This window comes from Taeniopygia guttata, chromosome 7 (assembly GCF_048771995.1).
Source record: "Taeniopygia guttata chromosome 7, bTaeGut7.mat, whole genome shotgun sequence".
NCBI lineage: Eukaryota > Metazoa > Chordata > Aves > Passeriformes > Estrildidae > Taeniopygia > Taeniopygia guttata.
In genome coordinates this window covers 29,484,139-29,506,922 of record NC_133032.1, presented here as the reverse complement: position 1 = coordinate 29,506,922, position 22,784 = coordinate 29,484,139, and the positions used below count along the sequence as shown (strand labels likewise).

The 22,784-nt window shown below is 47.0% G+C and overlaps 1 protein-coding gene and 1 long non-coding RNA gene across 2 annotated transcripts; one reads left to right on the top strand and one right to left on the bottom strand.

The window, feature by feature from the left end:
* The first annotated feature begins 552 nt into the window (after positions 1 to 552).
* Positions 553 to 17,394, top strand: LANCL1 (LanC like glutathione S-transferase 1). Its single transcript, XM_002197113.6, has 9 exons — positions 553 to 700; positions 876 to 993; positions 8,046 to 8,253; positions 12,324 to 12,459; positions 12,774 to 12,920; positions 13,517 to 13,699; positions 14,099 to 14,275; positions 14,428 to 14,500; positions 15,376 to 17,394. Exons 1-9 carry the CDS (start codon positions 617 to 619, stop codon positions 15,450 to 15,452), a joined length of 1,203 nt encoding a protein of 400 aa, XP_002197149.1. The 5' UTR covers positions 553 to 616; the 3' UTR covers positions 15,453 to 17,394.
* LOC115496022 (uncharacterized) lies at positions 16,766 to 20,813 on the bottom strand. The gene is made up of 2 exons (XR_003961398.4): positions 19,288 to 20,813; positions 16,766 to 18,207 (listed from the first exon to the last, which is right to left on the bottom strand). It is a non-coding gene; the product is annotated as an uncharacterized lncRNA (long non-coding RNA).
* Between the last annotated feature and the right edge of the window lie 1,971 nt (positions 20,814 to 22,784).

Below are 22,784 nucleotides of genomic sequence, written 5' to 3'. Positions count from 1 at the left end.
CCCAAGTGAGGAAACCTGCTGGGGGGTGCAGGACTCTGTACGTTCTCCTTGGGCTGACCCTCTGTCAGCACCTGCACCAGCTTAATGCCAAACCCACATGGTGCCCATCCACTCCCTAACCCCACATGGCCTCCAAGCTTCATGCAGCCAACTGAACCAAATCCCACAGGGCCCCCCACATGAGACTTAAACACCACAAGGCCACCTCCAAGGGGCCCAAAATCTCCCAGGTCTCCCTAAGCCAGTCAGAGACAGCTACCCTCAGCCCTACAGCGTCCCTAAGCCCCACAAGACCGGCTGCGAGCGACCTCACATTCCAAAGGGCTCCCTAAAGCACACAGACCCAGCAGCACCGGGCCCCTAAACCCGACAGGGCCAGCTGCAATCGGCCCCTTGATGAAACTCTACATGAAGCCCTGAACTGCTCCGCAGCTCCACGGGGCTTTCTAGAGCAGACACACCGCGCTGCAACAAGCCCAGAGCCGCACGGGCTCCCCGAGCCCCTCAGCGCCGGCGGCAGCCGCGGCCCCGAGCCCGCCCCTGAGCGAGCGGCGGCAGCGGCGCCTTCCGGGGCGGAGCCGCGGCCGAGCCGAGCCGAGCCGAGCCGAGCGGGACAATGATGGCGCAGCGAGCCCTCCCGAACCCCTACGCGGACTACGACAAGTCCTTGGCCACCGGCTACTTCGACGCGGCCGGGCGGGTGAGCGGGGCTGGGTGAGGGGCTCTGGGGATGTGCCCCGGCCGCGGGGATGTGCCCCGGCCGTGGAGCGCCGAGAGCTGTGGTTACAGACGCGGCTCCGCCGGGGCTGCCCGCTGTACCGATGCCCGCAGCCTGCTGGCGTTGCCCTCACGTTGGGTGGGTTTTCTCTCCGCAGCTGACCCCCGAATTCACGCAACGGCTGAATAACAAAATCAGGGAGCTGCTGCAGCAGATGGAGAAGGGCCTCAAGTCGGCCGACCCGCACGACTGCACCGCGTACACTGGCTGGACAGGTAGGGTCGGGTCCCATGGAGCAGGAGCTCCCTGGAGCACACCTCTGGATCAGGTCCTGGCAGACCGTGGGGCTTTGGCCATTGGAATGGTCACGGTAGAGCCGTGTCAGTAGTGGCACTTCTTCTGCATGTTTTAGTCCATTTGAGCAAGGGGATGGCGTTTTCTGGACTCCTGTTTTTGAAGCAGGTTTCATGCTGCAGAGGGAAGACCACAGTGTCATAGGGCAGGATGGGTCTAGTCTTGGTTAATAGTGTTGGACTTACACAACAGAGAAAGCTGGCACTTGCTTGAGAGTAGGCATGGAAGCTTTCAAAGGGATACGCTCCAAATCTAGCCATGGTGAGGATGATGACAACAAAACCAGTGCTTCATCTGGTGCTCCATGCAGTAGGCAGGTGTACATGGCACGTCATTTACTTGCAAGGAGCGCTTGCATCTGCCAGCAGTGAGCTTCACGGCCTTAGATAATGTCTGTCTTTTCTCTTCGGGCTATATTTTATCTGATGACCTTGTCTGATTGGAAGACTGCTCCATTCCTGTTCCCCAGGTAGTGCCACTCCACTTAGTGAGTGCTGGCTTTGCTCCAGTGCCTGCCAGAAGGAGCAGAAATACTAATGTGAGTATAACAAAGTGTGGAAGCCTTCCTCGTACTAACTCGTGTGCAAAGCTTCCAGGAGCTTGTCTTTCTCCGAGTCTGCATTTTCAGCCTGGTTTTCCTTCTGGTTTCTACCCACTGATGCCAGGGAGGACACACCTTTCTCTGGGCCCCAGCTTTAGCTGCTGCTGTGTGCTTTGACATCTTTCCTGCCTTCTGTAATGTGTCAGGCCCTATTCAGGGACCCTAGCGTAGCTGAAATCTCATGCTTGCTGCAAGACTTTTTTGGTGCTGCTTCTTTTTGCAGTATACTGTAATCTTAAATGGCAACTTTCTACAGTACAATCTGGGTGTGGCTGACTTGTGTGTGGGTGCTGTGCAACTTAATGCCAACAGTTTGCTTATGAGAGTGGTGTTCACTGTGTTGGTGCTAAACTAATGTTGCAGCTTGATGACAGCAGTGCTAGAAATGCCTTTTTCAAAATTTTAGTAAGGCAGACAGGCACTGAGAGCACTGAAGAGCAGTTCATAAGAAATGCTAGGATGCCAGTATTAAATTCCAGCGTGGGAGAACATTGATTTCATCAGCTGCTGTCTTGGCAGCACTCTGCTCCTGCTGCCAGTGAATTTAGACGTTTCTGCTGAGTGCTGGCTGATTTCACCTTAGCAGACATGTTCAGTTTTCCAGTCTGTGTGACCCTGTGCTGAGGTCCCCTCTGATGAGAGGCACTGCTTGGGTAAAGGTGGTCTTCAGTCATGATTGCAGAGTCTGCCTCTGGCCAGAAAATTGAGGAGACAAAGCAGGAGGATAGTTGATGTTACAAGCACACTCAAAGTCGTTGGGGAGAAGGAAAACACTTTTCCCCAGATGCCATGTTCCCTTTCTTAAGGTGATCCTAAGGTACTTCATGTTAGAAAGTGACTGCAGTTATGAAAAAGTGGTTGAGTTTCTCAAGAGGGATTATTTTCTTTTCTTCCAAGAGATCATTCCTCAGTAGGCACACAGCTTTCTTGCCTTGGTTAATAGGAAAAAAATCCATGGACAGATTTCCTGGAAGTTACAACCAGCATGGTGAAGCTTGAAGATGTTACACTATAACTTTGTCACCCTACCTTCTTTTCCACTTCTAGCTATATTAATTTATTCAGTGCTTGTTTCCAGAGACAAAATTAATTGGGCCAAGACAGCAGCTTTTTCTTGTAATTGCTTGTGTAAGAAAGGCTTGTTGAGTATCTCCTGATGTGAATCATTGCCCAGCAGTCTGAAATCAACCCTCACTCTCGTGGCTGCTAATAAGGGCGATTTGAAACATGGCTCTCTTGGCACAAACTCTGTGTGTAATGTAACATACTTGAGTGTGCTATATTACACTCAGTAACACACAGCATATGCTGGCATTTTACTTTGGGGCTCCTTTCTTTCCCAACACATTTGACAGAGCCCTGTTCCCCCAGCATGCACTCGTGCCAGGGAAGCCACAGCTTCTTGGCATGTGAAGCTGGAGCAGAGGGAGGGAAGGACTCAGATTTTCAGCTCAGAGGCAGTGAAAACACACTTTGGATCAAGATTCTCCAGTGTATGGCTGAATGCCATCAAAACGTTCTCATTCAGTTTCCCATAGAGACCAGGGCCCCATAGGCAGCACCTGGTACATGCCTGGGTACAGACCAGCCTCAGCTGTTATGTTGTGCTTTGGCTTTTCATCAGTTTAGGGAGACTGCTGGAAGAGTTTTTTTCCTGATCTGTTTCACTGGTATCACAGTGTAGACTGAGGGAAGCTAAACTGCTCTAAGCTAATTCTGAGTCAGAAGCAGTTCAGATCCTGGCAGAAGCACAGAGGCCTCACCCATTTCCAAACAGATTAGCCTGGGGATACTGAGGGATACCTGTATGACTCTTGGTGTTTGTGATAATGCAAAAGGCCTTGCTCCAAAGACTGTCTTGGCTGGGAGCACAGATGGTGGAAAGGGAACAGAAGGAAATTCACTCCTGTCACCAGCTGACTGCAGAAGGTGGGATTCTCCTGAGTCCAGTGTCTACTGGACTGTTCCCTCCTTCCAAGGTGATGAGGTGATGAGGTATATAATATATATTCCTCCACACTATGGTAGTTCATTTGGAATTTGTTTCCCATTAAACCATCCCCTTCTCTGGCAATGTCTTAGTCACAGAGGGCCTCTGAAACTGCCCAGTGAGTTCAGCTGGCCTGCCTCATCCACAGCTTTTGGCTGGCCCACTGACAATCAGGGACAAAGAGCAAGGCTCAGTTGTCTTTTGAAAGGAAAGCCATGTAAGAATGAAATTACAGCTGAACTAGTTCAGGAAAACTTTTGGGAAAATACTTTTCATTCACTTCAGTGCAATATGTTTTGTTTTAACCTCAAAACCCAGAGAACTTACATCCCTTTCAGTCCTGTTCAGAAAAATGTAAATCCTCAGGTAATCCCTGCAGAACAAGAGAAAGTGAGGCTGCATTTGCTGAGAGATAATAGAGTGCCTTGGGTCACTCACATAAACCACATTCCTGCCAAATGCTTGGCAGGTAGTTTTTGTGAATTTTCTGTTCTTGGAGATATTCAGTGTTTGACTGGACAAGGCCCAGAGCAATGGCATGCAAATTTGAGGTTGACCTTCCTTTCAGAGGGTTGGAGCAGATCACCACTGATCCCTGCTAACCTAACCTGTTGCAGGATTTTGTGATGGGGTAAAAAGTTTTACAGAAGAAACTCTGTTACCCAGGTTTTAAGGCAGGATAAATGCTGGATAATCCTGGATAATCAATCATGCAGTCGGAAGAGAAGCTGCAAACTGGCTCTCCAATCAATTCTGAACATGGACTTCCAGAGATGTCTCACTGTTGCATGCAGTGTGACTTTGGCGTGCATTTAGGAGGGCAAGGCAGCATCCCATGTATCTGCACCAGGAAAGATGCTAATTATCCTTTGAGCTGGGTAATAAAGCTGGGCCATCCGTGCTATTTTACCCCATGCCTGACATAATAAAATGGCATCAGCTGTCTCACTAGAAACCATCAGGCTTCATCACAGTGCAGGGATAGGTTTCTGCTTCTTCCCTCTATGTTTGACATCTTGCTTTGAGGCTGCTGGCTGATTTACTGCCCTGGGTTAATGCAAGATCTCTATAAAGAGATCTTTAAAACTCTAGGTGGTCGATTTGGAACAAATATCCTCTTGCAGCAACCTCCTTTCTTTGGTAGAAGAAGCGCAGCTCAGCTCCTGCTGGGCAGGGAGGCATGTTCAGAACAGTCTAAGGGCATAATTTGCTTGCAAAGCAAACTGCTTGCAGTCCAACAAAAGAGCAAGTCTAAACTTGCAGAGAAGTTGAGGCACGTATGGATGATACTTTTTCTGCCTACTGCAGACCTTTAGCTCACATTTCTGCCTACTGCAGAGCTTTAGCTCACAAGCAAGACCTTACCCGGTATTTCCAGAGTGCCTGCTCTGTTGAGAGCAATGGCTGCTGAAGTCAGGGCATCAGCACAAGCTGGCTGTAACTCTAGCACAACTGGCATAACTCCACTGCCCTGCCCTAAAGAAATACCTAGTGCAAAGTAGCCCCCTGCACCTACCCTACAGAAGGGTGAGAAGAGAGAGGTGCTGTTTACTGTCCTTTTGAAGGTGGTGACTAAGCAGGCTTTGTGAGGCACGCAGGATTGACTTTGGCCTCCTGATTACCTGCAGTGAGCGAGCATCTTGGGCATCGACACTCGGCTCCCATGTATTGGCTTTCTGCGTGCTGGAGGTGGCCATTTCAGTCAGCAGAGCCCTGTTGGTCTGTCAGCAGCACGTGTTCAGTGCAGCCCTGTACCCTCAAGGACTCTCTGATGCATTCCCCATCTCATTTGTCTCTGCAGCAGGGTCAAGAAGCAAAAAACTTGGACTTCTGAGAAACTACAGAGAAAAAGGTCCAGTGGTAAACAATCAACAGAACAAAGCCCAGACATCTTTGGTGGTAGCAGGCCACCACAGACGGCCACTGTATGGCAGTTCTGCTTGGAAACAGTCAGAGATCACAAAATTAGGCCACATTTCCAACTGGGACACTGAACACCAGACCTCCAGGGCACACAGTAATGGAGCAGATCCACAGCCCACCTAGCTCCATGGGTTTGGTGATGCCATGTTTGTGTACCACGTAAAGCATGCCAAACAAACACCCAGTCAGTCACAAACTTACCCAGTCAGTTGGACTGAGGAGGATATTGGAGAGGGAGTGAGGCAGAGCTTTGGAAGAGCTTTTGCAAAGCAACACTGCCTTAACTTAACCAAAGTCACCAAGTGGATACCCTTGTCTCTGACCTGCGCCACCTCTGAAATACACTGCCTGCAGCTTGGCACACACGCATACCAAATTGCACCCTTCTGAGCAGTTTGGGAATAAGGAGTTCCTTGAGGAATTGTGTTGACTTGGCATGGCCTGGTTATCTCAACACATGAGCCCTTCATAAATTTTTTTCCCCTCTCCTTTGCCCAACTATAACAGAAGAGGGTGAGTGAACAGCTTTTGTGGTTACCTGGAGTACTGCCAGTATCAAATGATAACAGGAATGAATTGAGAAAACTGGCTTTGCATGCAGTTTGTAAGACCTTTCAGTTTTAAATAAAAAGGAAAAGTGAATGTTTTGGGAAAACAGCTTCATCCTTTATTACAGGTCAGTAGTTTTTTGGAGTCTTTCCAAAGATGCTTGGGCCTGAAAGGATAGGGGGTGAGAAATGTTTTAAAAGAGGAGAGGCAAAGAAATCAGAGGAAAACAATGCTGAGATTTATTTTCTAAGAATTCAATCCTTGCAGTGGTCTTGGCAGGGTACTGATGTGCTTAATTACGGTGGCACGATGGCAATGGGAATAGAAACTACTTACAAAGCTAGAAGTTGTATATTAAAGCGGATAAATCAAGGGTGCAAGTTGTGCTCAGACAGCTATCAGGCTAATAGAGTCTAGATGATGTGCTAGGTACTAAATAAATCAAGGAGAGTCACTTGACATTTTCTAGCTGGAAAAGGAGGGTTCCCCTTTAAAGAAGGGCTTCATATGCACATCCTTATAGGCTTGAGTGAAGGCACTGTACATCTGAGCTCTCTCTAGAATTGCTAGCACTGAATTGCTTAGAGAGGACAAGGTTATTAGCTTCAGCAGGAAATGGAAATTTTATACATAAAGTACACGTGGAATTGGATTGTCTGTAACATGAAGCTTTGGAGATTACCCATGCAAAATGAGAAAATTATCCAAGTTTGAAATTGTCCTCAGTGCCTTGGGCTGTAATTTTGCAGCACGCTTGCCCCCTTGACCTTAACACATGAAAATCTGCAGAGATTGGCTCTATTAATTTAGGCTTAATGCAGGACCTGAGTCTTCTTAGAAATGGTTATTGTTAAGGGGAGAAATAAGCTCTTCTCAAAGTGATGTAGGCCAGTAGCTGTCTTAAGTGCAGGTTTAAGGATGTCTTCCAGATCAGAAGGATGGTTCAAGTGTGACAGACCAGTCAGGCACAGACTTACTGAGAACTCCTCATTTACCTACTGAAAGCTGCAAGAGCTGGATGAAGACAAGGCAGACAGAGGCAAAGGACAGCAGCTGATGTGACTGCTGAGTAGCAGAACTGTTTTTGTGGCTGGCCAGTCCATTGGAAACCTCTAGTGAGGACCATGCAGCCTTCTCTAGTATTCTAGGCAGCTGTTTGCGTTTCAGACAGGCTGGTCTCATAAGTGGTGTGCTGCAGAGGAGAATTAGGCAGTCCCTTTTTTCTAGGATGCACCAGCCCTTCCTGTAGGGCTTGGGACTTGCTCAACAGCAGGAGATAATGTCCAGGGAACTGCAACAACCTTGCCGGTGCTTCCCAATGAAAAAGAATTAAAAAAGAATAATAGAAGGAAATTCTTAAAAAGGGTCAACTAGGATGTCTGGATGTCCTAAGGATGCTGTTTCTCAGTGTTGATGGTGTGTCACTTTTTTAAAAAATCCAATCCAAGCTAAGTGACTCAACGCTTACCCCCTAAGCATGGGGAAAAAAATAGAAGGTGGCAATTCAGTTCTGTTGTGTCACATCTGCCCAAAGATTAATTTTTTCCCCTTTCACTGTTGAGCAGAAATCACAGGTACAGTGTATGGATTTAGGTGGGTTTGTCTAGTTCTCATCTTTTGCTTCTTGCTACTAAAATTGTATGTAATTGTACATAAAATGTTATGCAATTCTATGCTGTTCTCCAGGCCTTCCTCGGTCAGACCCTGCTGTTGTCTTGACCTGCACTCCACTCAGAAGCAGCACCAAGTTACAGGGAGATGACAAAGCAGGAAAGGAACTGTGGGTTATGTCCCTGAGAAGCTGGTCTGTCAGGCTATGCCCTAGATGAGGCCCAGGCCATACTTTTAGCTTCACCAAAGTAACAGAGCAAACATTTCTAGTGGATGCAACCTTTCTGTTCCTTCTGCAGGCATTGCTTTGCTGTATTTGCATCTGTTTGATGTGTATGGAGACCCAGCCTACCTTCAGGTGGCCCATGAGTACGTGAAGAAGAGCCTGAGGTGCTTGACCAGGCGATCCATCACTTTCCTGTGTGGTGATGCTGGGCCCCTGGCAGTGGCTGCTGTTGTCTACCACAAGCTGCAGAACCAGAAGCAGGCAGAAGACTGCATCATCCGGTAAAATACTTGGTTATGGCTTTGACCTGACCTTCCTCTTGCTCATAGAGCTGGTCTGGGCTTGTACAAGGGACTCTCTGACAAATGTGAATACATTTTGTTGCAGTCTTGTGTGAGAAATAATCCAGTAAGTTAGCAAGGCAGCACAAACTTTTCCTGCCCTGGTAAAAGAGGTGGTTTAAGGACAAACACGTTTGCATGGCAGCCTGCAGGCTGGGGAGCAAGGATATTGTTCAGCTGGTATTGCCATCTTAAAAATAATTCTGATAAACAAAGGAAGAAAAAAGTGCCAAAATTAAAACCAAAAAAAAACAGAAGGTGGGGTTTAGTGGTTTTAATTTAGCTTTACAGTCATTTTGATGAAAAGGAAAAATGTGGTAAGATTATTAGATTTAATTTTGGTACTTGCTTCCACTTGCTCTTTATTAGTTGTCTTTGACTTAAACCTAAGATTGACAGCATCCCTTTCAACTGCAGAATGCAGCTGGTTATGATTCATTTATTTCTATTTCCTGCCTTTCCTCGACTGTTCTCACATGTATTTCTGTTGGGTACTTAAGGACAACAAGCTGTCGTAGATCAGCATGTGGCAGAGGAAGGAAAAGAGTTAAGGAGATGTAGTTGCAATCATTTCCCAGTTAAGGGAGATGGGTTTTAAGGAGAGAAACAGCCCTGTAGAGAGTTTCCCCTCATACGTGATCAGCACAAAGAAAGACAAAACCCCTGATGCTTCAGAACACTGACTGCCCTTAAACAGCCATGAGCAAATGATGCATAATAGCAATTTTAAAAAGCCACAGGTGGGAATCAGAGGTGTCTGTATGGTTTGGACACCCAGTTCCACTCCCTTGACTAAGAATAGCTTCTGGTTTATGTAGATACAATCATCTGAGGACAGAATTCTTTCTTTGTTCTGATAATAATCTGTGGGTTAGATTTTGCTTTGACAGAGTGGCAAATCTCACTATGATTAACATATTTGTTAACAAAAAGGGAATTAATCTGTCAAACAATACTGGTCAATTGTGGTCAGTGCATAAGTCCCAGGTTGTAAAAACTATCCCTAATTCACGTTTTCTTGCTCAGGTCTCCCCTCCCTGTATCCCTCTTGCTCTGCCTATGGTCTGGTGGCAGAATGGAATCTTGTGGTTAATTTTGCACTGCCATCTAATGGTATAATAAATTCAGAACACTGGAAATTGGTTTCTTCACATCTGCAAGAGGAAGACAGAAAAGTGTGGCTTTCTCAAATGAACAGCTATACTGTCCTTACTGCGGCACCAATTCCCAAAGCAGTTAGCCTAACCATGTTCCTTTACAATAGAGTATTTCTTTGAGAAGTAGCTCCCTTAATGAAAACTCTTAAATGGTTTTTGAGTATGCTGTTTAGTTACAGAAAATTGCTAAACTGTGCAGTGCAAATGCATAGAAAGAGCACTTTTATCAGAGCTGTGGAGAAGAAGGGCCTCTCTGCATTTTGTCCTCTGTCTCTTAAAGCATCTCATCTTTACAGAGCCAGTGGAGAGAATCCATCAGCCAGGTTTTACATGCAGTGGAAGAGACAGAAGCTTGCTTTTTCCTAAATGAGTTCATGACCAAAAAATGTGCTTTTATGCTCTAGAGAGACTGATGTTCCAGGGCAACCTATTTTCCAAGAGCCTGTGAAAATCTGAGCCATGTTCTAGGAGCCCTCTTTTTCCTGTCACCTCCCACCAATTCAGAAGGTCAAAGCTTTGCTTTCAGAGCCAATGGTGTAAAAAAACCCATTTTGCTTTAAAGCTGCCTTGGTTTCCCACTGTCCAGAAACTGCTGATTGTTGACAGTTGAGGTGATAGCCTGATAATGTGAATAGGAGTGGCTCTTCCTTTCAGAGAGCACAACTTACCCCACACACCTGAGAAATGCGTTCTGCATGCATTCAGTCCAGCAGCATCCCAGGCATCTCGTTTTGAAGGTATGACCACGTTTCAAAAACAGCAGAAACTCCTGGCAGGCTTCCTCTCCTGATGATCCTGCTTGAAAAGCAATTAGAGGTAAAGCAGTAATGCACAAAGAACAGAAAAGTGGTCCAGTTGCTCTAGATTTCCCCATAAAAAGAAGGTATCACATCCAGAACTGAGAAAATCCCTAACACTGGTATTACAATTCACACATTCATCCATTCCTTCTATGTCACCTGACATCTCAGAGCTGAGCAACATCACCAGCCAGCTTCTCTTCTGGCCAGCCTGCTGCCAGGCAGTCTATTTGTCCAAACACCTCCTTGGAAACCCTCTTAATCTGCCTTCCTTGGACTCTGTGACAGGCACCACGAGCAGGCAGCAGGCCTTTCCTTTCAGCTCCTGCAGCTGAGAGAAGAACCCATGCCTTGGGTGTAAACTCTGTCTCTTGGGTTTAATCTGTGAGAAAGAAACCTCCCCCGTGGGGCAGTCCACATGTCAAGTGGTACAACAGCCAATCCACCTTGAGACACTGCTTCCTCCTTTCTCCTTCAAAATCACTTGGAGTCCAGTGCCAAGGGAAGAAAGTTTCCTGTCATGAGGAGTCATAGCCCAGCATCCTCTCTACGTGGGGCATTTGGTTGCTTCTTTACTTTGCAGTATGTTGTTGCAAAGTCCATGGAGCCCAGGGAGCCAAGGCTCCTTTTCTGTTCTTCACACTGCTGTGGCAGGGAAGCTCAGCACACACAAAGCTTTTCCTGGCTGGTTTCACAGCAGGAAACAGTCAGGGAACAGCCTTAAAGCCACTTCTGCTGGTATTTTAAAAGTGATGGCACTTTTCAGATTGCTGTCTTACAGGTGAACAGAAAAATAAAGTCAAATCCAATCACACTGCTACCTGCTGCCCTGACAGGGAAGGACATCCAGTCTTTCTGGAAGTGTGATGAGAGGTAAAACAAAGGAAAAATTGCATCAAGAGTGGATTGGGCTGCAAAGCACCAGTGTGAAGTGCTGTCAGTCTCTGTTAGCACTACAGGAATATCACCAGCTTTGCAATATCATAATAGCATCACAGAATCACAGAATAATGAGGTTGGAAGAGACCTCTAAGATCATCAAGTCCAACCTATGCCCTAACACCTCAACTAAACTATAGCACCGAGTGCCATGTCCAGTCTTTTTTTTAAACACATCCAGAGATGGTGATTCTACCACCTCCTGGGAAGACAGTTCCAGTACTTTATTATTCTTTCAGTGAATTTTTTTTTCCTAATATCCAACCTATACCTTCCCTGATGTAGCTTGAGAAAAATAGAGAATGGAGAAGTGGCAAAGCAAATACTTGACTGCAGACCTCACTCTGCACTTGTGGGCTAAAGCCTGGTGCCAGGCAAGCTGTCCTCAGACAGCCACAGCACTCCCACTTTGCTAAGCTGTTCTCACTGCTTCTCAGTTTTCCCTATGGGATTTTTCTTGCTTGTGCCACAGCATGTGTAGCTCCACCTCTTAACTTAGATTTTTAGCTCAGGGAGACACCTCTTTCTCACCTGACAGCATAGCCCAGGCTATTTGTAGGCATGGAGAGAAAGGAGCTTCTCTATCGGGCCTTTAGAGCATTAGGGGTGAGATTTTTTTTCACATACCATTAGCACTAGTTTGACTTTCAAATATTCCTTAGGTAGCCAAATTAAAAGGATAGCCCTGTAATTTGAAAGTGATGTTTTTTGGCAGAGCATCCACCTTGTCAATAACACCACAAGGAGATAATGGCAGCCTTTCCTGAGCAGTCAGCAGCTTTATGCTGACCATTCCTTTTAGCCCAGGTTTCCCCCTCATGTAGCTTCCCAAGCTGGTGCTCTAAAACCCAAGCATGTAGTATGAGTGCATTGTGAAGCAGACTGAAGCAATCAGCCAAACAAAGACAGATAGGAAGGGGTGATTCCACCTTCCCACCTTGTGCAGCTGGAAGGCTGAGAACCAGAGCCTGGCCTGACAACTCCTAGGGCACAGCAGCACGAAGGAATGAGCCATGGTTTTGAGCTCCAGTCTTAGTTCTTGTTTACATGGCTTTGAGTGGAATGTTTGAGTGCATTTCCCTCTCATCTCCCCCATGGGAATTTTTCATTGCAGTTTGTTGCACCTCCACAAGGCTGACCCACGAGTGCCAGATGAACTCCTCTACGGGCGCATGGGCTATCTGTCTGCACTGATATTTGTGAATAAGCACTTTGGAGAGGAAAAGATCCCTCACAGTCACATTCAGCAGGTACTGTGCCTTTTGCTGATTTGTTATCTATCTCTTCCCATGTAACTCATCTTTGGGCAGGTAAAAATCAATGCCGTATGTAAGAAACTCTGGCAATAAGGGAGAAACCACATCATGGTATACCTGCTTTTCTTCCAAAGGGACAGAGCACCACTGTCCATGTAAATCCATAGGCAGTACTAGACTGGCATACATTTCATTCCACCCTCTGCTTGGGCAGAAAAACAAATGTTGTTCTGTGTCAGAATACTCACTGGGCTGTGTCCAAGTCAGCAGTATTTCCCTCATCCACATTTGTTCCCATCCCTTCACAGGTCTGCGAAGAAGTTGTAGCCTCAGGAGAGAGCTTAGCCAAAAAGAGGAATTTCACAGCTAAGAGCCCACTGATGTTTGAGTGGTACCAGGAATACTATGTAGGAGCAGCTCATGGTTTGGCTGGGATCTACTACTATCTCATGCAGGTAAGAGCCATGAGGGGAGGGGTCCTTAGCAGCTGTTTCACATTTCTTTGAACACGGAACAGCATTTGAATTAGCTCTTGGGAATGTCAGACTGGGAAAGATACCTTGTCTGATGGACTTACTCATGTATTTATCATGCATTTCCAATTCTAAAGGTTTTCTTCAAATCTAAGACGGAATCTCTGACCTTGGAGATCTGGAAAAATGTGACCTGCATTCACCAGCAGTGTCACATAATGAAGGCCTGTAGCTCAGCTGGGTCTGAGTTTCCCCCTCATGCTAATTGCTTCTAAATTATTCACATTTGTTGGTATCTGCTGGCTCCCTGCATTTTCTGAGGTGGTTACTTGGAGCAGAGTGAGAATCTAGGAGAGAAAAGCGTGGTGAAAGAATCTCTGCTTATAGTAGGAAAGCGGGAAATGACTTTGTATCCAAAGCAGAGCCTGCTTCCAACTGTGAAAGAGGTGGGACTTTGATAAAGAAACTGACATCTACAATGTCTGCAGCTGCAGCAGGGAGAGCAAGGCGAGAGGCTGGAAGATGCAGAACCCCTTTGCTTTGAATTCCCCCTGATTTGAATGTTTTCTCTCTCTTAGCCTGGCTTTGGAGTGAGTCAAGTAAAGCTGCACAACACAGTGAAGCCCAGCGTGGACTATGTCTGCCAGCTCAAGTTCCCGTCTGGGAATTACCCTCCGTGCATCGGTGACACCAGAGACCTCCTCGTCCACTGGTGCCATGGAGCACCAGGTGTCATCTACATGCTTCTCCAGGCATACAAGGTACCAGACACCTTGCAAAGACCCTGTAGAGACCCCTAAATGTGAAACTTCCTCCGGAGATGTTGGGAGACCCCCCCCTTGCTTGGAAGTAGCATGGCTTGTTACAGTGAAATCACCCCACAGGAGCCACTGACTGATACAGAAATTAGTCTCTTAAACAAATATTTCTGAAAATATCCATCAGTTATGTGGGTTGCCCTCTTGCAGGTGATGCATGGAGACAACTAGTTGTGTGTGAAGTAATGGTCTTACATCTCCACTCATGATATCAAAAATATCCTTTAAAAAGTAAACAGCAGACACACTTCAGCAGGACACCCAAGCCTCTGTATCCCACGGGGATGCTGTTTGTTTGAAGGACATTGCCTCAGCAAGAACAGCAGTTTCTTGTCTCCACAGGTCTTTGGGGAGCAGCAGTACCTGAATGATGCCCTGCAGTGTGCAGAAGTGATCTGGCAGCATGGGTTACTGAAGAAAGGCTACGGGCTGTGCCATGGCACAGCTGGCAATGCTTATGCCTTCCTGGCACTGTACAACCTCACTCAGAACATGAAATACCTCTACAGGGCCTGCAAGGTAAGAGTGAAGCAGGAGAGGGGCTTATTCACCTCTGCCTTCTACATGACTGCCTTTGCAACCCAATTTATAGTGGGGCAGACATGCAGGTAGAAACTTGAGAAGAAAATACTTTAACCAAATTTGAGCAGTTTTTGTACCTCTTTTCTCAGTTTGCAGAGTGGTGTTTAAGCTATGGGCAGCATGGGTGCCGGACTCCAGACACGCCGTTCTCTCTCTTTGAAGGTAATGTCAGTCTCTAGCCTTGTGTTTTACTCCTGGATCTAAGCTGTTCTAGCACCAAGGAAAACAGAATATAAGCTCCACTGGAGTCTTTGCAAAACTCAGTGTAGGGGATGGAAAGGAGCTTGTACCCACTGGGTTTTTCTGTCCTTTCCCAGAAGGAGTCTCCTTGTAGCACAGGCTTATGTCTTAGTTGAAGCATCTTGTCCTCTTAGGCCTCCCACACAGATTTTGCATACAGATCTCAAGGGGAATTCTTTCATGGCTACAACTTCCTTTTGGTTATTTGTAGCCTGGCTTCTCAGACAGTCTCTTTTGTGTACATTTTTAAGGATTGAAATCCTTCGTGAGTGTTCCAGTTTGAGTCTAAAGCTGAGGAGCAAAGGGGCTGCTTTAATGGGCCTTGTTTGCTCCTGTGGCACTTTGTGCCTCCTGCTAACAGCTCCCCCCCAAATCTGCCATCTGGGTATTTGCTGAAGGAGCCAGCCCCCCAGCTAACCCTAATCTCCCCAAACTGCTGCAGGCCAAGGGACAGCAGAAGTTCCATCAGTCAGGACCTTGGGAGCAATGTCTTAAGGACCAGAGTTTGACAGAGCTGCCCAGTGTTGAACTTGTGGATGGGTAAAGCCAAAAGGAGGGAGCTGGAGTTGGGAGAAGACCCATGGCATTTTGCCAGGTGCTTTTCAACATTTGATTAACTTCAAAGTGCTTTTCCCCACTGAGGTACCAAAGTTGCTCAAGAAACCTGGGCTCAGACCTTGAAAAATATTTAGGACCTTTTCTTCTGTCTTCATAACTCATTCCCTCCCTGGATAACTGAGAAAAACGATGCCCAAAGGGAATTTCTCTGAAGCACCGTGTGTTCTTTTCGTCCTCAGGAATGGCTGGAACAATTTACTTTCTTGCTGACCTGCTGGTGCCTACCAAGGCCAAGTTCCCTGCATTTGAACTCTAAGTGTGAATCCTGCTTGGCAGTTTGCTGCCCTGTATCCTTCTGCACTTGGAAACACAGTTCAAGGCTGCTTTCTCCCTTTTCCAGACTCATCGTTGTTTGCCTAACTGAACGTCAATCCGTCCTCCTGGGGGCATGCTGAGTTCTCTAATATTTCTAGTTGTCTCATTACATTGTTTAGTTTAAAAGACAGAATGCAGATTTTGCTGGTGTCCCTTAAAAACTCAGGGCTGCAGGTGGGAGCAGGGAGAACTGTACAGTATTTTGTTGGCTACGGAATTTTGCTATTTCCTGTATCCCATTTCCTGGGAAGAAGTTTTCTATTGAATGTAACCTATTTAACTTCTTTTTGTGCTAACAGATAGTTGCAGGAATTTAGCTGCCTTTGGAGAACAACAGATGGAAAACTGAGACTATTGCCCTGGAAGTTGTTTTCAAGTGTTTTCTTTCTGAGCACCCAGAGAGCAGATGGTTCAGTATCTGGGCTGTGCCACATGAAGTGAATGTGATGGACTGTGAAGTCTTGTGTATATTTTTAATATCTTCTTGCAACTGGCAGAGCTGGAACTGACATGCCAAAGGCTTGTCCTGAGTTTGCACCTTATCTGCTCTAAAGGCAAAGGCTCTCTGTGCACTTGTTCCAGTGACAGACAAGTAATCCACTGCCATCTTACATGAAACCTTGCTAGTCCATTGGTCATCCAGTGGCAAACTCCAGTCCAAAAGTGAGCTAAGCATGCTTGCTTTTGTGGTCTCTTCTTGTTAGCTTTGAGAGTTTATTTTGCAGTCTTTATTTAAATTTGTGCATTAGGTGGTGCCAGGTGCCCACCAGCAGCAACAAGGGAAAAGATGTGTATGCCACTGAGTTCTGACCTATCAGCTATAGATGTTATTTACATGTTTCCTTTTATAAGCTTTCCCAAACCTGGGTAATTTGAGTCACTTGTTTGCCTTGCTACTACTTGTTGTAGTTTAATTTGCAACCACTCATCTACCCAACTGGAAAATCTGCACTAGGTTAACTGGCTTTGATGTGTCAGGCAGATCAGGTATTTGCAGGGAGTAAATCTGCTTTTCCATCCTTAGCTGATGCTGCACCAGTTCACAGAAATTTGGGACCTGACTCTGTAAACCACTTTCTTAGCACTGAGCATGAGCTAAACACTGAGCTCAGGGAGGTTTACAGATGTAGCCACACAGCTCTGTGCTGTTTGAGAGCAGCTCCTCAGCCTGCACCACTGTGGCCATGAATTTTGATCTTTCAAGGGCTGAGCTCTGAGTGCCTCAAGTCCCAGAAGGGCAGGGGAGAAATAGAAGGGCAGCACAGCCACTCTCCTGGACCAGCAGTGGCAAAGCAAGACCACCAAAGCTGGCAGGGTTACACTCACACGTGCCTGAACACAGGGCAGCTGAGCCCCAGTGGCACAGGGGGCTCCATGAGAACCACCTGGGTAGGCAAGGAGCAGAAACCAGCCCTGGAAGGCTCATTTGTTTCCTCAAAGCCCATGCTCCTGCTGCCCTCATAGGTTTCTGAAAGTCCATCAGAAGACAGCCTGAATTGCAGAAAAGCTCATCTCCTTGAGGGTGGGCATCCCTGTCAGAAGCCTCAGGCTCATGGGGACACAGCAGCAGGCATACCCTGTCATTCACAGGAGCCAAGCAGCACAGGGAGGTGACTGGGAAGCAGAGAGGACTTGCCTAATGAAACAGCACTTGAAGTTACCCTCCCAGCTTGACTGGTGTGATGGCAGTGCAGGGACACTGCTCTGAGCCTGGGTGTTTCCTGGGCACCACTTCTGTAAAAGGGCATGGTTTGTGCAGTCTGGGTCATAGTGGCCTGAGAGCATAATGTTCCAAGGTTTGTGCACTGATTAGGGGAGAATCAGGGCCGTGTGTACAACTGCTGAGTGGAGCACTGTCTAATAAAAATGCTGAAACAACCAAACTTTGGGTTATTTCTACCTCCTGCTTTGTGACCAGGATTCATATCTGAAGATACCAACATAAAAAACAACAGCTGTGCTGTGCTGGCAGCTCCTGGAGGCTCAGTGGCCTTCCACCCACCTGGAGTGTTAAGGGTATGTCACGTTTTTCCCTCATCTCCAATCCATCAAGGCAAGTCCTGGGCTTTCCCTTTCAGGCTGTGCTTTCATCCCAGTACATCCTTTTGCACTGGTGTCTCCATCCAAGGCTGCATCCTCCCATCCATTGGAGAACAGAGTCCTGCAGGTTACTGTTGCTTGCACTAAAATACACCTGTGTGCAGTGCTGGCCACCAAAAGGAAGAGGTGGATCCTCCTAAAAAAGCACCTCCTGCTCAGTGACAGGAGGAACAGGACACCTCTGGGAGGCTGACTGTCCAGCAGCAAAGGTGCTAAGACCAAGCTGTCAGCAGTGCAATGGGTAGAGGTGATCCTGCCCTCCAGCACAAGCACATATTAAGTTCCTTGAGGTCCTAGACAACCTGGTTTTCTATAGGTTTTGTTAATGTTTGTGGTAAAGGTCTTGAGGAGGGGAGTCCAGCAATGAGGAGGAGAAAGCAGCATAGTGCAGTTTCTCTGGTTACCCTTCCTTTCTCGTACAGGGGCTTGGTGGTGCTGCTCACTTCACCCACCTGTGTGCCAAGGAGAGGGAGCAAAACCAACACAAGGTTTGAAAATTCAACTGGTCCTGTTTCAACAAGGCCCCTGAGAAGGACTTTATCAGAAGTGTAGATACTTGACACTTGTTGCTGGTTGTGTTTGTCCATGGTGGTGGTCTGTTTAAAAACAAAAGTAAAAAAAAACCCATAAAATAACCTATATTCCCAAGAAACAAGTAAAAAACATATTTTGAATGCTTCATCATATAGCTCAGTTTGTGTTCACCTCCTGTGTATACGAGTGTGAACAGCAAGATGAAAAACATCCCAAAGACTGTTAACCAAATGCCATCTGTATGTGTGCATGTCCCCTGAGAGCCCAGCATGGTATCAGCTCTCAGGAGCTGACAGCAGCCTCAGCTGTCAAAGATGTGTCTTTTACAGAGATTACACAGAGATAGTGCAAGAGAGCAACAGATAGTGCTGTGTCTGCCTAAATTACTTCATTTCTCATTTCCCACATATTTACTTTTTAAATGCCCAATAACGGCTGTCAGCACACACACTAAATCAGTGGCTAACATTATTTAAAGTTTTTTGCCAAAAAATCCTGCCATGAGCTGTCCTCAGCCCCTGTAGCCTTCTCAGTCAGACACACCGAGCTGATAAATCCATTTATGAACTACCACTGCAGGGATTTGATGCACACTGGTTTCCCTTTGAAACCACATTGGAGTAGGCTGCTGGCTTGTGGTGTGGCAGATGCTCTCCCAGAGTTAACAGGGAAAAAGCACAGCAGAAGAGATCTCAGCCTCCACAAACTCATCCCCCTGCCCCAGAACAGACTGCTTCTACCTGACAGGCTTGGAGCTGAGACAGGTGGAGAATAAGAGTGGCACATCCCACAAAAGCAGGTCTGGGGGAAGTGGGGCCAGTGGGGCCTGAACCTGCCTGAACCTGCTGGCTTACACAAGTTACCCAGCCAGATCTCACTGCATCACTGTCTCATCTTTCTGACTTCCCCTGTCTTATTTTGTCCATGTTTTTGCACCTCAGTGTAATAACTTGGCCAAATCTGAGTGGGGTTATTTGATGGCAACACCCAAGGGAAAGTGGCTGGGTCCCAGCAAATGCACAAGTCCTGCTCCAGGCCAGTTCCCAGCACATACAGATAATTTGTGGCAGGAGTTTTGGGGGTTTTGTTTTAATTACTTTTTTTTTTTTTTTACATTGAGAAGAACAATGCAGATTTCTCACCTGTTCCTGCCCAGAATGTCTGCAAGTCCTTTGGCCAAAGTGTCCCTTTGGATGTATCTGTGAAAGAAACCTGAAGGCCAGTACCAAAACCAGGAAATTCAAACCCCGGAGTTATAACTTGCACGTTATTAGTGCCTGAAGACAAACTCCAACAAAGCAAGAGGCAGCAGATCAGCTCAAAATAAGCCCCTGAGGTAAAAGGCTGGAGGCCAGCCAGGCTCACCCCGCAGGGCAGGGTTTGGGGACCCTCGCAGAAGGGCGTTGGTGTCCCCAGCAGGTGGCAATGCAGCAGCAGCCGCCCTGTCCTTTCAAACACATACCCGCACTCCTCAGCTGCTCAGTCCTGCCTCGGGACAGCTCGGGTTCAGCTCCTGAGAAAGGCACTCAAACCAAAAAAGCCCACACTAGAGGTTGTATTTGTGCGCTGTGTGGGATGACATGTGTGAGAACCATGCATGGCCTCAGTCATATACACCCCTGAGGGACAGAATAAAAAAAGGAAATCTTTCCCAGTCCTACCTGAAGCCATTCAAGCTCCCCATGGGGGAGGACAGCTCATGCTCAGGTAATCAAGCAATCAAGAAAACACTTCACAAACTGAGTGACAATCTCCCCACATCAGCTTTGCAGGTATTACACAAGCCCTGCCACCAACCACTCCCAACCTGCAGGGAATAGAGAGCCAAATACTCCCTTTTCCACAGTTGTTGCCCTTCACTCTTTGAAGTCTGCTGCACCAAACATACCTTCCCTTAGAATGCCATAGGGATAGGGGACATCCCAGAAGGGCAAGAGCATCAAGAAAATCCAACTGGGTACATGTATAAGGGCACCAAGGCTCACCACTGGGGTATTTGTCAAGGGGAAAACCCAGTTTAGGTAGAGCTGAAACGGCTCCTGCAGATGGGCTTGCAGTGCTATCTCTGCCCAGCAGGGCCAGAGCAGCCTTGGTCTCCCTCACCTGCTGCTTGCCTTGGGAATTTCCAGGCAATCCCCCTACTCCAGCAGTGCATGAGGACAGAGAAGCACAAGGCAAGGAAATGGGCCTTAAAGAGTGTGGGAGGGTCTCAGGCCATGCTTTGTTTCAGGTTTTCTGTGGGATCTCTGTGTCAGCTGGGGTGCAGTGTTACCATGCAAACGTACTCTTCATGCAGTAGGAACCAGATAAGCCCAGGCCAATATAGACTTACACCCCCAAATTCAGCATCACAGCTGGTGTGAATGGATACTGCAGCATCTCCATAGCTGTGCCTCTCAACTTACCCAGCATAGTTTAATAACCTTGGCAAAAGGTATTTTTTACCTTTATGTGGGCCAGTTCTGGAGCTGCAAGTGATTGAGGGCAGTTTAGGATGCAGCTCCTCTGCAACAGGAGTCAGGGGAATTATTTAACTTCGAACAGTTGGTCAAATATCAGACTTAGCTAATAAGCTTGTTTGTGCCTGACCTTAAAAGCAAGTCTTGGTTGGTTCCCAGCAATATCTGACAGGTAGATTTTTGTTGCTTCATTTTTCTTTTTGTATTTGTTTGGGTTGGGGGGCGGGAGGCCGGGGCGGGGGGGAGAGGGTTTGTTTGTTTGTGGTTTTTTGAAAGAACAAGCAAACTCTTCCAAGACTGAGGATGCCACTCGTCAAACGTCCCCTTAACATGAACTGGAAACAGATACACCAGCACTCAGCACTCTCCCTTTAGGACAAATGTATTTGCATTCCTCCTATACTCCCTGTCTTTGCCAAAGATTACAATATATCACAACATACAGCTGGGCTTCAGAGGGCTCCTTCCCAGCTCTGGAGGAAGGATCAGGGATGTTGCTCGTGCAGAAGTGATGCTGCATGGCTTGGGTAATGCTCTGCAAGCCCATAAAGGCTGCTGGCACTACTGCAAACATGGCATCTGGAGTCTGGGGATGAGCACTGCCCTTCAGCCTCCTGCCACCCCACTGGCACAAATAACCTTTCAAAGCAGAGGATGAGCACGAAAATCTCTGTCTCCTGGGCAGCAATGCGTGGCAGCTCTGAGACCCAGAGAGAACTGGCATATCTTTGAATCCTGCAAGATTATTCCTGTGTCAGCATCAAACTCCCTTCCTCAAAAGCTGTTGGGGAAAAGCAGAACAAAACAATTCTCAATATAGCTGCCGATTCAAGACAGTCTGCTGTTGCCTTACCCACAAAGCTTTGTATTCCCACGTGTTCCCCAAGGCAGCTGTCACCCTTAGCACGGCGGTCCCTGCCACTTCCTTCTGCTGCAGACACTTCTGCTTTGCCTCTCTCCCTACCTCTGTCACCCACTTGTTTCTGCCTCCATGCTGCCCCTTTCGGGGAACAAGGGTGGTAGCTTTTACTTTGGATCATTTCACAAACACAGTTTACAGCCACACAGCAAGGGGAAGGCAAAATGCAGCGTGAGGCAGAAGTAAAAACCAAGGAAACACAAGGAAACTGAACCCTTCCTTCCTTAACACAAGGAAACCTGAACCCTCCTTCAGCTCACAGGGAAGAAGTCCAGCACCTCCCAAGAATAACCCCAATCCCAATATTTGGACATCCTGGATGCTAAGAGTACCAGCAAAAAGGAAACGAGAGAATAAAGTTATTTTTCATGTATCCCTCAACTTCAGAGGCACAAGAGCCATTTGGTTTTGCCACCCTCATTTCTGGACAGAACAACTTGCAGCCACCCTTCACCCTCAGATGCTCTGCAATGCCTACATTTTCCCCAGAGGGAGAAAGATGACAAATGTGGCCAAAAAAGTACAATAGATCCTCTGATGACTGGCCAGCCTTGAAGACTGAGTATGACAGTACACTGCTCTGCTTGCTCTGTGTCAAGGAAGACAGAAATGGCACAGAGGCAGCAGTAAAACCAACTCATAAGCCTTAAGAAGGGAAAAAAGAGCAGGACTGTGAGGAGCCATTTAACTCCATCTCCTCATGGCTGGGGAATTTCTTGCTAGCAGGACACGTGTCAGGCAGCCCTTGTGGAAAGCTCATTTTGCAGCAGTTGCAATTTGCTGCAGCATTTGCAGCGTTCGCAGGCGGTAATCGAATCCACTGGGAGTATTTTGCTTGCCATAAATCCCTTTGGAGCCAGGCCCATAAATAGTTACACTGTAGTGTAGAGCTGCATACAAGGCAAGAGCAAATGTTCCACATAATGACTGCTGGCCTTAATCACACTGAGGAGTAGATCATATTTCCACCATTTTGTCAAGTTTTATTATAGATCCCCCTCTTTAAGGATACCCCTAAGTGGTGAGGAGGAGACCACAGTGGTGCCAAATAGCTTCCTCACAGGGGACACACAAAGCAGCCCTTAATTGCAGGGGTTTCCCCTATTCCCAGAAGGTATTTGGAATGGTTTTCTCTGGAAATGAGGTGTTCCACCTCCATCCTGACACTCCCAGTAGTGAACAGCAATGGATTGATTAGATTTTTAGGAGTGGCTGAAAAAATAGAGACGCCTCCAGAAATAAACTTTAAGATGCTCCAAGA